At 36.3% G+C, this 14717-nt stretch overlaps 1 protein-coding gene across 2 annotated transcripts in view; it reads left to right on the top strand.

Moving 5' to 3' along the window:
* USH2A (usherin) overlaps positions 1-14717 on the top strand; it is a 794931-nt gene that overhangs the window by 250772 nt on the left and 529442 nt on the right. For both annotated transcript variants that reach the window (XM_082428283.1, XM_082428282.1), the window contains exon 20: positions 1309-1539. In XM_082428283.1, the coding sequence (XP_082284409.1) occupies positions 1309-1539 (231 nt within the window). The remainder of the gene's footprint in view (positions 1-1308; positions 1540-14717) is intronic.

Raw genomic sequence — 14717 nt, 5'->3', positions numbered from 1 at the left:
CTGCACAAGGCTGTGTTAACACAGCTGTAAGTTAAGATCCACAGCCTTAGTCTGGGTCCTCAATAAATAGACTTGGCGATTATGACATGTGTTCCTTTCTTCACTTTCACCCCTCAAACCCAGCTGACACACTTCGAGTGGATATGAATCTCATCCTACAAACTCAACTGCTTAAGAAAATAAAAATTGAAACAGGTCTTCATTTTCAACAACTCAGTTGTTAATCTGATTTGTTTCCAGTAGGTTTTAGGGGAAGTCTCAGAGCTGTCACTCCTGGGGTCTCCCAGGAGGCTCCAAAGAAATGCCAGTGTCCCTGGACCTCAAGGTGCGCCGTGGCCCCAGTGTGCGTGTGAGCCCTGGGCCCTCACTGCCCAAGGCTCAGGCCACTGCTGGGAGTGCTGTGGTCACTCCAGGGCCCCCGAGGCTGCCTGAGTCTGTTGTGCTCCGACAGGAGTTTGCAAACTGCTGAGATCACAGGCTCGTTCTTTCCTGTGGATGCTTTGTTTGGCTTTCAGAGTGGTGTTTGTTTTTTTGTTTGTTTTAATTTAGACCAGTAGCTAAGCTTTAAAAATCAGAAAATTACACATTAAATGACTTTTTTTTTTTTTTTAACAAAAGATTTGACAACATTGGGTTGTCATTCCTGAATCATCTGTGGGCTGGCGCGAATTAGTGACTGTTCACCCCCTGCCGTCCACCGGTTTTTCTCAAACCCCACACTTTCTCTTGTCTCCCTAACTAGCCCATTTCAACCATTTCCTTTTCCTGCTTGGCCTCTGTGAATTGCAGCCCTGACTCGATACCATGTTAAGACAAGGGACTCCGTCCTTTGTGGTCAGTAGCCACTAGCTTGGTGGTCACCGGCTGCAGGATTCACAAGGGATCTTGTAGCTCCTGGGTAGGGCAGGGATATTCTCTAGAAAATGGAGAAGCCATGAGCCATTAGAGACCAACAGGCACAGAAGCTAGAGCAGTGAAGCATCTGCTTGGTAAAGGGAATCTGGGTGGTGCGCCAACAGACTATAATATATAGTATCTGTCAGGTGGCAAGAAAGAATAGAGAAATTATTTGTAAGAAAAAACTTTGTTTAATGATAAAAGCGTATTCATTAGCCATTTAAATTTTGTTTAGTCACATGTAATATTAACTCTGTGTTTTCAGTTCCTAGACCATAGAAATACTGGAGGCCATAATTGATTTGATCTTGAGTGTAATGTACACAGGTGCATGTGAACATATGTGTGCATATCTGTATCTAGAGATAGGAGCCAAATTCTTGAACGTAACAAGAGTTTTCTAATATTTAGCACCAGCCCAACTAAGGCCACCTCTGGTTGAAGGAATCAACAGTACAACCATCCATCTTAGGTGGCAGGCACCTGAAGAACAAAATGGACCCTCTCCTACATATCAGCTGGAAAGGAGAGAGGCAGCTCTACCAGCTCCGAGGGCCACAATGATGAAAGGAACTCGTTTCATAGGAAATGGATATTATAAATTTCCCAGCTCCACTCACCCAGTCAATACAGACTTTACCGGTAAGTGTGCCTGATATCACTTTCTTTACGGGGCACTAAGCCCTGGGGTGTTTTTAATGCTTTTGATATGTCTTTACAATGAACTTTTACTACACCTGTTTATAGAGATACTAATGTAGCCCTTTTATAACTTTAGCTTGATTGTGTCGACATATTTATCTTTTCAGTATTCTGAAAAAAAAAGTGGGGTAAGTGGAGGAAAGAAAAGAAAAATATATATATATAATAGATGTGAAAGGCAGTGGTGATTTTTTTTTTTTTTTTTTTTTTTCTTTTGCCCACACTGCATGGCGTGCGGGATCTTAGTTCCCGACCAGGGATCGAACTCGTGCCCCCTGCAGTGGAAGCACAGAGTCTGAACCACTGGACCACAAGGGAAGTCCCTGAAAAGGCAGTCTTATTGGATCAAAGTATGTGCTGGAAATGTCTCTTGGACACTATTAACCAGAACGTGTTCCTCAGATTATTCCTCACTTCCTTTGTGGAAAAAAGAGTTCTGTGGGCAAATGAGTTTGAGAAATGCCCCCATGCTATTGGAGATTCTCAGTACACATCAGCTTATTCCAGTCTCTGAAAAGAATTATAAGAAAGCTATTTAACTTCATTTAACTACTCCTAACACTTACTTGATGCAACTTCTTTCTTTTTAAAGTGTAACAACTGTTAATACCCCATGTTCTATGGAGAGCATTATGGGAAAAAGTAATTTCAGGGAAAGCATACCTTCTATGGGTCAGGAGTAGAGTAAGGCAAGTGAGGCACAAAATTTAAAGGCACCAAAAACTCAGTAATCCATGTAAATAATATTTTAATACAATATTTTTAAAATAAAAATCAATGCAAAAAAATCCCCAGTAAAATATAAAAATTTTAAATAAAGACAGGATCCAATCCTCACTGTGTGAGCCGATCTCATGTCTCACTCAATTTCTGGTCTGACTGGTATGACAATATTCTGGAAGTCCAGTTATCTCTATGAATTACAGTTTTTAAAAGCACTATTTCACTATAGACATAGAAAACTCTACTTATTCATGATACCTACTTTATTTCCCATTAAAAAAAATTTTTAAGTATATAATATGTGTTACTCTGTAAACTCATAATGATATTAATTTAATCCCTGAAAGAGTCATTTTGGAGCAAATAGCTAGTCTTTCCAATGCTGTGTATGTTGAAGACAATGAAATGGATTTTGAACTATGAAACGTAACTCACATATTTTATTTTTACTTAAAATGGTAAATAGTTTGCTTTTAAGTGAGGCTGGCTGCTGATGTACGTTTGTAATGAATCATGATTATGTTCTAGCTGTGATATATTAAGATTAATGCGCGCTTAACCACTGGACTAGTATATCCAACTCCTCACTGAGTATTAGAAATTCAACCATTGAGCTCCCCTAAAACGCTCAACTTCTGCTTAATATTTGTAAAAGTCAAAGAAAGGAAAGAAAAGAAAACATACATATCTGGGAAAGAACCTATGGATAAAAAGTCAAAGACTTTTTCTCAAATGGAACTAGAACTGACTTCCTGGTCCAACATTTGGTTTGTGATGTGTTTCTTCGAGGAAACAGCGTTCGTTTCCATTCATCTGGGTCTCGCTGCGGCAGGCATGTCAGCTCGGATTTGCTGGCTAGCCAGCAGACAGGTTTTTGATGGGATCACCTACTGTTGTTGCCGTGAAAGATAGAGTGGCCCGTCGGCTGTTAATAAATTTAGTCGTCTGCGCTGTCTCCCTAGCCGGCCTCAGACTCCGAGGTGCAAGGGCTAGGGGCAGATGCAGGGTCTGGGAAGTTTTCCAAATTCCTCTTTAAGAAAGTTAGGCTGTAAACACGGGCCTCACTAAGCAGGATCCTTCTGTCTATAACAAAGCCTCCAGCTGCACAGAAAATGTGTTTGGAGTCCACAGCATTTGAAGGACAAGACAGGGAGATCACAGTTTTGGCTTGAACGACTCCCTAGAGCTTTGGCAATTCCTGGAGAATAAGCAGTTCTTCTGCATTCAGGCATGTTCTGGGGCCTCGCTAGCTCCTTTTTATGAGAAGCTGGGCTTACTTTCAAGTCTCTCTTAACTGTTAAAGTAACCAGGTCTCCATCAAGTTATTGGTTTGACCCTTTGGCTTACCTGGCAGATTTGGCTGGATACTTTTATTGAGCCAGGTTATGGTTTAACTAAATTTCCCCAATTAATGAACCAGGACGAGTTTACAAAACCAACTCAATCAAAAGCTTTCCTTCAACTTGGATCTTCTTATGTAGAAAGGTAAATGTATTATTAGCATCATGCATTTGTTTTACTTGTATATTCTTTCATCCAGTCTCTCGACAGCATTGGAAGGTAGATATTTTTCCCCTCATAGAACATGAGGAAGTGAGGGTCCAATAACTGGCTCCCTCATGGTGCCACAGCTACTGAATTTTAGAGGTGAAATGTGAATTTGGAAGCTTCTGGTTCAAAAGCTGGTGCTTTGCCACAGAGCGGGAGGGATAATTCCGTGGACAGTTGTTTGGAAGTTGTGGAATCATAAGTATCTGAAAGTAATAAATGAGGATGGAAGATGAAATAATGATCACCCAAATAAACCTTACTCAACACTGCTAAACTTTTTGGATTTGTCTTTCGGTTTTTGGCTTTTCAGGTAACAAACAGAAATAGTATTGGCATTATTTATTACTTGCATCTCCAAAGGTATCTGGGGATAAGATTTTTTTTTTTTCCGTAGCAATTAATTCTAGAGTGTGCCTAAAGCTAGATTTTTAACATCAAACAAAATTATTTTAAATGGGCTGAAGTGCTGTGTGTCAAACAGTGCTTTCAACTCACGTTCCTATAAATTTCATGCAGTTTTTATATTCTAAGGCAAATTTAATGAGTAAATCCTGATCATCTCTAAGATGATGAATTATATTTAAAAACTGAATAATTATAAGAAGAACTAAGATATCTTTTATTTTGATTCATTTCAGAATCTCAGACTCTAACTAAAAATGATTCCTGATCCCTTTTCCTTTCTGATACAAGTGTTCTTTCAAAAATCTAATTTCCAGGAAGGGTGTATTATCAGTCATTTACATCATAGTGTAAATAACTCCCCCATTTCTTTATGATTAAGGGTGAGGGCTTTGGGAACAGACTAACAGGAGTTTCAGATCTATGCCCCATTATTTATTAGTTAAATGTAATTAGGCAAACCACTTAATCACTTGTGTGCCTCTGTTTCCTTTTCTTTCAAATTGGCGTAATACTATTACTTACAATATTGATATCTAGCAGGTAGGTCAGGATTAAAGGAGATAGCTCATCTAATGAACTTTGCACAGTATCTGCCACACAAATTACTTTATAGTCTTTAAACATTAGCTATCAGCTATCACTCATTGAACAAATATTTATTAAGTGCCTACTATGAGACAGGAGATTTTCTAAAAGTCTTCTGCAATTCATAAAATCAACATTCTATTAATTCATCTGCTGCTGCACATACAAGATATGTTTGCCTAAATGTTGTATCTGGGGTACGAGTAATATGCAATTTCTGTATTAAAACGTGATATTTAATTTTGTTATTGAAAACAGTTAAATTAATCTACCTAGTGTTGAGACACTAGATAAACTACTTTCCTCTGGGTCTAATGCTCATCTATTAAATTGAGGCTTGTACTGAATGGCCAATTCCTTTAACTTCTAAAATTCCAAATCAGTCAGCATAGGTTATTTAAGTAGCCTCAAAAATTCAAAATAGAAGTTATCACCAAGGCATTTGTGAGTTTAAAAACATTTAGATTTTTAATTGTTTTATGATTCTTTCATATAATATATTCACACTTTAAGATTTACAGAAATGTAAGCTTTCTCTCTACGAATCTGAAGAATTTATGGGGATAAGTTAACTTCTAGGGATAACTTAAGTGATATGGGGAAAATTACTCAATATAAAATGGATATTCAGTTCTTGAGTTATATCAGAGGGTGTAAAGAAGACACAAGTTCAACATAATTTCATGATCTTGGAACTAGAAAATCGTGTAAACACTCATAATGAAATAGTCCCCTGATTACATGGGGTTAACAGTACTTTGTCCTTCCAAAACAGGAATAGCAAATAGAGCATCCCTCCCGCCTACAACAGGAAGGGGCTATCACCGTGTTTCTGGAGAGAAAAAAAAAAAAATTTGCTTATTATTTTCAGGAATGCAGAGTAAATCCACTTACACAAAGAATTTCGCTGGTAATCAAAGGGAAACTGGTAAAAACAGCAAACTAAAATATTGCTCAGGTTGGCATTCCAAAGGTGACCCTCTCTCTCCTTGTCACTTGTTTTTCCTATTAGCGGAAAACAGGTCCATGATCATTTGGGAGAAGGTTTGACTATTGTAGTATCCAGACGCCAATCACACCAGCCTTTTAAAACTGCCTTTACTGGTGACCCTGCCCAGAAATCAGGAACTGCCTTTGCGGAGATCTTTGTAGCAACCCACTGGGGAGATGAGCACACATGTGCACCTGGATGTAATTCCCTTTTATTTGTCTTCATGAAAAATGTGATTACTGATGTTGAATATCTTGCAGATGAGAACTCTGTACACTTTCTTCGTAATAATGCCGTTCAAGGACACCAAATGATTGTCTTACATTTTTGTCTCTTAGTATTTGCCTTCCCCAAAATGGCTGAACTAAAATGCCTCATGATCCAGAAATACAATTAATTACCGACCCATGAAAAGAGAAATGCAACCCCCCAAATCAATATCTTTTAAAAGCGTATATTTTACATTTTACTGCATGATATTCATGCTTTATTATTTTTGTATTATTTTTAATGAACTGAGGCACTAAAACACTGCATTAAAGGAAAGCTGATTCTAAACAGTTACAGTACAGGTATAAATAGGGCAAACTCCTTCAGATACACTAATTAGTAAAAGCATATTAATTCTGACCTTCAACACCCTTGGTGTCCCACTATTTGTTTTCCTCTGACTGGGAGAAAGTAGTTTTGCCAGAAAGTACTTAAAAAAAAAAAAAAAAAAACACCAAGTCTTTTCAAAGCATATTTAAACCACAAAGTTATTTAAGCTTTGATGTTAGATTGTGGCCACAGTTATTGAAAAGCAGCTCTATGAATCGACAATATGGCCTAGCAGTTTAATAAACAAGGAATAATGATATAGAAAAACAAAGGCAAGAGTAAGAACCCGGAACTTGAGAGCAAAGTAAAGAAGTGGGTCTTGGGCAACGCCGAGGCTCCATGGGTGTTTCTGATGCAACTGAATCAGAAGAGATGTGACTGTCTGGTTGAGCTCGTCTTTATGGACTGAGAGGGACAAGGATCCAAATGCATATCTTCTCAGAATAACAGAAGTCAGACCAGCCTATGATAACTAGAGATATTCAGAAGTGAACATTAAGATTGTTTAGTTTTTATTACCTTTAGTAGAGAGGTCCAAGTAAGTTCTTAGGAAATACTTTCAGATGACACTGAAGGATGGCAGAGGACCGTGCTTTTTTCCCCATTCATCAACTTCATCAGAAAGGCCAGTTTACAAGGGCTGCATTTGTTTTAACCTTGCATCTTTAAGGTGACTAATTTTGAAGCACATTTCCATAATGTTGCCTTGTGTTTGGAAACTTAATGGTCGGGGTGGTCTGGAAGTAAATTGTTTCACTTTGGAATTTTATCTCAGATTGCACAAAATAATCATTTCAACACAGGGCTTTTTCTCTCACCAAAATTTTTAGACCTTTTGGGGGGTTTGATATTGCTCAGGTGGTCAAAATGAATGCAATTGCAAATTTGCCTTTGCATGAAGAACCCTTTCCTTTTTGTAAACTTCTCACAAAGTCAAGCTAGAGCAGGGGTTACAGAATTCTCCTTTAAAGGTCCAAACAGTATTTCTGACCTTTTGGGCCAAGAGATCTCTGTCACAACTACTCAGCTCTGTCATGGTAGCATGAAAGCATCTATAGACAATATGTAAACAAATAAGGGTAGCCAGGTTCCTAAAAAACTTTATTTGCAAAAATGGGCAACAGACTGGTAGTTTGCCAATCCCTGGTCTAAAGTCTAGTTCTAAAAAAAAATATTAACATAATTTCATCATTAATGATACATTTTTCTTACCTCCGCCCTAACGCCAGGAAGCCTAAAGATAAGTAGAAAGGAGCTCAGATAAAATAAGCAAGAGAGAAACCAACACAACAAAGTAGGTGGAAATGCTTGATAAGTGAAAGTATCTTGAAATAGCATCTTTTCTGCTCAACAGAGCCTTAGGTGGCCAGAAAGTCAACCCAACATTGACCATGCCAATACAATAGAATAATTTTTTCCTTGAAACAAACTGTTGTTGGCTGCTAACACTCTTTTAACCAGCTTAAAGCATCTGCTTTCCCCATCTCTTTTATTACCAAATAAAGATGTATTGTTGCCTGATATACAACTGTACGTGTGTTCTCACACACTCGTGCCATACTCTCAAACACAGGCTTTCTACCCTGTCCCTGGGTTTCCTAGTAGTCTCAAATTTACCTACAGTACTTAAATTGCCCAGTATCTTTCTTAGAATACATAGGCCATTTTGGAATCTTATTTAAGGCTTCGTTGTGAAAGAAAAATGTTTCTGTCTCTTAATGACATTCTACATCAACAAAAGACTAATTTTAGTTCTCCTTTCATCCAATTTAAATGAGTAGAAAGAGGAACTTTGAGCAGAAAAAGAATCATAATGGTCAGCAGTGATAGTGAAACTAGCACCTATGAAGCTGATTGCTTTTTGATTTGATAAAGTGAAAAATTTTGTATATATTTTCTTGGGAAAAAATAATTAAAATATTTAAAGATCTATAGTTACAATTATTTTATATCAGTTAGGTTAAATATAACACCCATAAAAAAGTATTATGATTAACTTCATAAGTCAGAAAGAGAAAGACAAATACTATATGATATCACTTACGAGCGGAATCTAAAGTATAACACAAATGATCTTATCTACGAAACAGAAACAGACTCACAGACATAGACAACAGACTTGTGGTTGCCAAGGGAGAGGGGAGTGGGGGAGGGAAGGATTGGGAGTTTGGGATCAGCAGATACAAACTATTATAGGTAGGATGGATAAACAACAAGGTCGTACTGTACAGCACAAGGAACTATATTCTATATCCTGTGATAAACCATAATGGAAAAGAATATAAAAAAGAATGTGTGTATATGTATAACTGAATCACTTTGTTATACAACAGAAATTAACATAACATTGTAAATCAACTATACATCAATTTAAGAAATTTGAAAAAAAATACACATACGTAATTTTAGGTTAGAATGTTTGGGGGAAAAAAAAGATCAACTTCATTTCCAGTCAGATAGAAAGGATTCCAATAATATCATTGTCAAAATTCTGGATCTTTCAAAACTGAATTCTAGTGGCCTGAAGAAATGTTTTATGCGGTCACGCACTAAGAGTTCCTTTGGAGTGGGGAAATTTCAAGAAATATTATGAAGACCTTATTTAAGGTGTATACATTGTAGGAAGCTCACAAACATCGCCCTCAGGCTGGTTTGGAGTTTCAAGAAAGGAAACTCAGTTACGTACATTCCCTTGACTGAGGCCCAGTCTCAGTTTGGAGGTTCTTTGACCTTAAGTGCAACCTCTAAAGAGGCGCAGGAGGAGGCCGAAGGGGGAAGAAACACCTGCTTAATCATTCGGGTCATTTAAGTCATCTCTGGCAGTGGTGGCCATGTCATCCCCACAAATTCTCCCCTAGGAGAATTTCATAAAGGAAAGATAAGGACTTATGGGAAGTTCATGAGAATGAATAATTTAATGGTCCTTCCATCCAACTAGGCAGAAAATGGAAAAAACTGTAGATGTCTCTTTCTTGGCTTCTGCATCTCTTCACATCCACCCCTTCCCCTGATGCGTTCCTTCTTCTGTGTTTACCACTGTGTTTGCCAAAGTGAATATAACTGCGTGCCTGAGACAGAAACCTGGGAAATGTCCTTGAATACCACTTCTCACTCCCTTCCTCACATTCCATCAATTGGTCCTCCGCTGGCCATTATGCCTCTGATACATGTCTTGGAAACATCCACTAGTCCTATTGCTACTTCCTTGTCCAGGTCTATGTGGTGGGTCTCTAAATCAAAAGTTTCACTCTTTTACAGGCTATTTTTTAAACTAATAATCTTTCTTATCATGTTGCTAAAAACCTTTCAAAAGTTTCTTATAAAGATGCCCTGCATGAAGTCTCTTCTGCTTCCCTGCTTACAGTTCAGCCTCACCTCTTCATATACCTCCTGGGTTGCTCTCCAGCTCTACAGCTATCTTTCGGTCCCAGCTGCTTGAATGTACCACACTCTCTTGAATGTCCAGGTCTTTGAAGATATTGATGCCTTTCCCTGAAATGCCTCCCTTTACTTGCAAGTGCTTCTTTTTCCTGTTACCTAACTAATTCCTACTCAACAATGAATTGTCAACTGAACTATTCCTTTAAATAACCTCCCAACAACCTCTCCCAACTCCATGCCAAATCTAGATTAGGGGCCTCTCTAACTTACTACCACAGAAACCAAGAATCTCTGTTTTAAGCTTTATCACATGCCATTACAATTGCTTGTTCACTTATCTATATCCCCAAAAGGCTGAAGTTATGACTGTTTTCTTCAGTTATAACATTTGTGCCTTGCACATCATAGGACCCATACCAGATGTTCAATAAATGTTGAATAAAGAATTCACTAAAGGAGTTAGTTGGATAGAAAATGAAAAATCCATAAGAAAGATTGCTTAGCTATGAGAATTACTTAATGATGAGATTTGCAATGCATTAGAATACATCACAAAATGTTGAGAGCTACCTTTTTGGAAGTATTGACAGTTTAGAGTGATAACTCAATTTGTTTAGTCTCTATTGGCCTCAGATGTATAAGAAAGTATGTTTTAAGCTATATAGTATTAGAGACAAAAAAATTCTTATTAATGACCCTTAGTTGCTGGTGAAGTTACTTCTCTGTTGATTATTATAGCTAGAGTCGTTTTCTGTCCCACTGCAGCTGTCACATGGTATTGCTGGAAACAAGATGTTGCACGTGTCTTAGACACAGGATCTCCTTAGGCTTATTAAATTTTGAGGTTAATGAATATTTTGACACTTTTACCTATACATATCATTAGGGCTTATTGCGATAGGTTTAGGATGACAGTCATAATAAACATATATAGTACAATAAAAAACATTTTTAATCTTGAAAGTGCTTTATAAACAGCAGTGATCAATGCTATGGATGGATTAACAGCATCAAATTGATTGAATTCTATTTCAAGGGCAATGGAGGTATTGACGTCGACATTCTAGTTCAGAAGGAAGGCAGCAATGGCAGTGGTAGAGTGCAGGTTTTGGAGTCAGACTCCCCAAGTTTAAAATCTGGCTCCTCTACATGCTGGTGTTTAACTTTGCATGAGTCACTTCCCCGCTCTCCAGCTCAGTTTCTTCATCTCTAAAATGGATTCTTGTAAAGTTTCAGTGCAGGAATTAGCACACAATATCATAATGGTCATTATTATATATGCATTTATGGCTGACATTTTAAAATTCGGGATTTTGAATTATGTGCTGTTCCATTCATTCATATATTTTATATGCCTAAACCACATAAATCTTGATGATATTCTTTTATAACCTCTCTCTACCTCATATCCCTCTGATCATTCACTTTATTTTATTCAGTCTATGAAGTTCTGACCTTTGTGTGTGTGTGTTTTTTTTTTTTAGTTGCCTTTCTTCTCTGTCTAGAGGCTTAGATGTTCTACCTCTCATTTCTGCATTTCTAGTGGCTACCTTTACATTTTAACATGTGCTTATAAATCTAACTCTATTTTTTATCTTTTCCTCATCATCAGTCCTCTTAAAAAAGAAGACTCTCCCAATGGTTACAGGTTTTCTCACCTACCAATCACTCCTCAATCTACATTTTTTTCTGCCCACTTCTTTCCTGTAAATGCTTCCTTCAAAATTATCAATAATTTTCAAAACAAGAGCCCTTTCTTAATCCTCAACCTATGTGTCCCTAAACAATAGTGTTATTATATCTTTTTAAACGTACAAAGAAACTAAATATTTCTCAACAGGCTTCCCCTTCTATTTTCTGCAAATTTTTTTCAAACCTTTTGGCTCTGCTTTCTACTTCTGCCTTTAAATGGAGGGACTCAATCATTTAGTGGGTGTATTGTGAATCTTTCTCAATGTCACCCCATTTGCCAGATGTTATGATTGGTGTTTTAGAAAGGGTATTGAGTAAAACAGACACAGTCCCTAACCTTAGGGAGCTTGAAAGCTTGCAATGAAATCAGGCATCAAACATGTAATTAAATAATTACAAGTGATTTCTGACTCCAGCTGTGAAGTATTTCAAAAAATCCTCCTGCTGAGAAAAAAATTAAAAGTTGGATAAAAATTTCTTAAAAATATGGTAGTTTAAAGACATTACTGTGTAACTAGGAGTGCCAGGACTGGTGGGAACAAGATCACAGAAATAAGAAAAACCATTTGGGTGAGCTTTTTATTTATCTTTGCATTTTCCTTCTGTTTTATTTCCTATATCCTATATTGCAGTCTTAGGGGCAGAGGGGAAACATGGCTTGAAAGGCAAAAAAATTAGAGTTCAGGGCCTACCAAGGAGGAGGGGCCCTGGTAAATATGCCAGGCATTCAGGTGAAACTCTAGCAGTGAGAGCAAATGAGAAATAGAGCAGTCATCCCAAAGCAGGAAGTAAATCCTCAACCCATCTCAACTGCTGGTGGAGTAAAAGTTGTCTGTCTGCCAGGATAACTTAAATATTTGTTGCAAGAAGATAACATCAACAAGAGTCTACATTTTTTTAATACCCGATGTTTGCTATTCAATCCAAAATTACCAGAAATACCAAAAAATAGGATCTAATAAATACAAAAATATAGATCTTCAAGTAATCTAGGCATGTTGGAAATATATATATATATATAATATCCAGACACAGACTTTAAAATAACTGTGATTAATATTGTGAATAAAATAAATGAAAAGATGCAGAATTTAAACAGAGAATTGGAATGTATTAGAACAGGAGTTCTAGAATTAAAATAATAGCTAAATTAGGATCTAAGTAGATAGAATTTCAATTCCATCCCTGTAGGAGTAAATGGTAGTAGGCTAATCTTAAGCTATGAACGTTTGAATGCATATATTAGAAAGAAAAAAAAAAAAGGAAGAGTTAGAAATCAAGTATCTAAGCTTCTAACTCAAGGAGAAACCAGAAACAAAATAGCAAATAAAACCCTCCAAACTTGAAAGAAGGAAGTAATACAAATCAAAGCAAAAATTAATGAAATAGAAAATGAAAAAATTAATGAAGAAAGTAAATAAGGCCAAAATATCTCTTTAATTTACCACGTTAACCTAATAAAGATGAACTCTTCTAAATTATCCTTATGGATTCAATAAATATATTTGATAAAATTCTCAGCAAACTAAGAATGAAATATCCTGGTAAATATATTTTTATAAAAGACTACTGATAGCAAAATATTGAATGTTTTCTCCCAGATGTCAGGAATAGGATGAAGAAGTCCACTATCACCACTTTTATTCAACATTGTATTGGAAGTACTAGCAGAGCAATGTAGCAAAAAAATAAATATATTAACAATGTCAAAGAAGAAGTAAACTGTCTTTATTTGCAGATGTGATGATTACATACATAGAAGAATCAAAATAATATATAAGCTATCCAACTTAATAAGTGAATTTAGCAAAGATGTTGGGTAAAGATCAATATGCCTAAATCAAATGTTTCTATTGAATAGCAAAAAGCAAAAAGCAAGTGGAAAAGGAAAAAAAATTTAAGTAGCACTTACACCAAAATGCATAGAAGATTTAGAAACAAATCTAGTAAAAAAAAAATAAAATAAAATACAAGACCTCTACACTGAAAACTATAAAATATTACTGTGAGAAATTAGAGAAGACCTAAATAAATGAAGAGATATTCATGTTCATGGATTTGAAGACTTAATGTCATTAAATAACAAGTCTTTCTAATTCTATCTGTATAATCCATGTAGTTCCAGTCATAATCTCAGGATTTTGGTGGAAATTGACAATCTAACTCTAAAATTTATATGGAAAAGGACAGGACTTAGGGTAGCCAAGGCTATACTGAAGAAGGACAAAGCTGGAGGATTTACACTATGACATATAAAAACTATCTGTAAAGCTACAGTAGGTAAGGCAGTATAACATTGGCACAAGCATAAACAAAAATAGACTAAGGATATACTGCCACATATATACCCAAAATAAGTGCATATATATGTGTACCAAAAAGCATGTGCAAGGTTGTTCTTAGGAACTTTATATTCTTGATCATCAAAAACTGTTAACAACCCAAATTTCCATCAAAAATAGAATAGACAACAAATTGTAATGTATTAATTCAATGAACTATGTATAGCTATAAAAATGAACCAACTATTCTCACAATAGTAATATGGATAAATTTCATGACCTATTACTGAGCAAAGGAAGCTAGAAACAAAAAAAGTCTAATAATCCACTTATATAAATTTCAAGAACAGGAAAATGAATCAGTGATGATGGAAGGTGGAAGATGGGATAATAAGTGAAAGAAAGCAAAACAGAGCCTTCTGAGAGTCTGGAATTAGACTATGCATTAGTCTGAGAGGTGTTAATGCATGTGGCATTTACTTTGTATATGTCCATCAAAATATACCCTGATAATTTGTGTACTTTATTGTTATGTTATACCTCAATTTGAAAAGTTACAAAAAAAAAAAGATTTCAATAAGTCTGAAAATAAGATGTAGAAAACTGTTGTAATGGATAGTAGGAGCATTCAACCCAGTCTAGAGGATTCATGAAGACCTCTCAGAGGAAGAGTTTTATAATCTGAAAAATGTAATTTGAGTTAGCTAGGCAAAAAATAGGAAGTATAGCAGTTCAGGTAGAGAAAGTAGCTTGTATAAGTGCCTTGATGTGAGAGATGACATGGTATATAAATAAGCAAACATGAACCAACAAGCAAAACTGGAAGAATTCAATAAAGCCAGAGCACAGAAATCAAGAATGGTGCTTGATGAAGTTGAAATAAAAGAAGAGGCCAAATCTTGCACTTT

Source organism: Balaenoptera physalus, assembly GCF_965194825.1.
Source record: "Balaenoptera physalus genome assembly, chromosome: 1".
NCBI classification, from domain to species: Eukaryota; Metazoa; Chordata; class Mammalia; order Artiodactyla; family Balaenopteridae; genus Balaenoptera; species Balaenoptera physalus.
The sequence above is the reverse complement of the archived record's forward strand: the minus strand, read 5'-3'. Positions and strand labels throughout refer to the sequence as shown.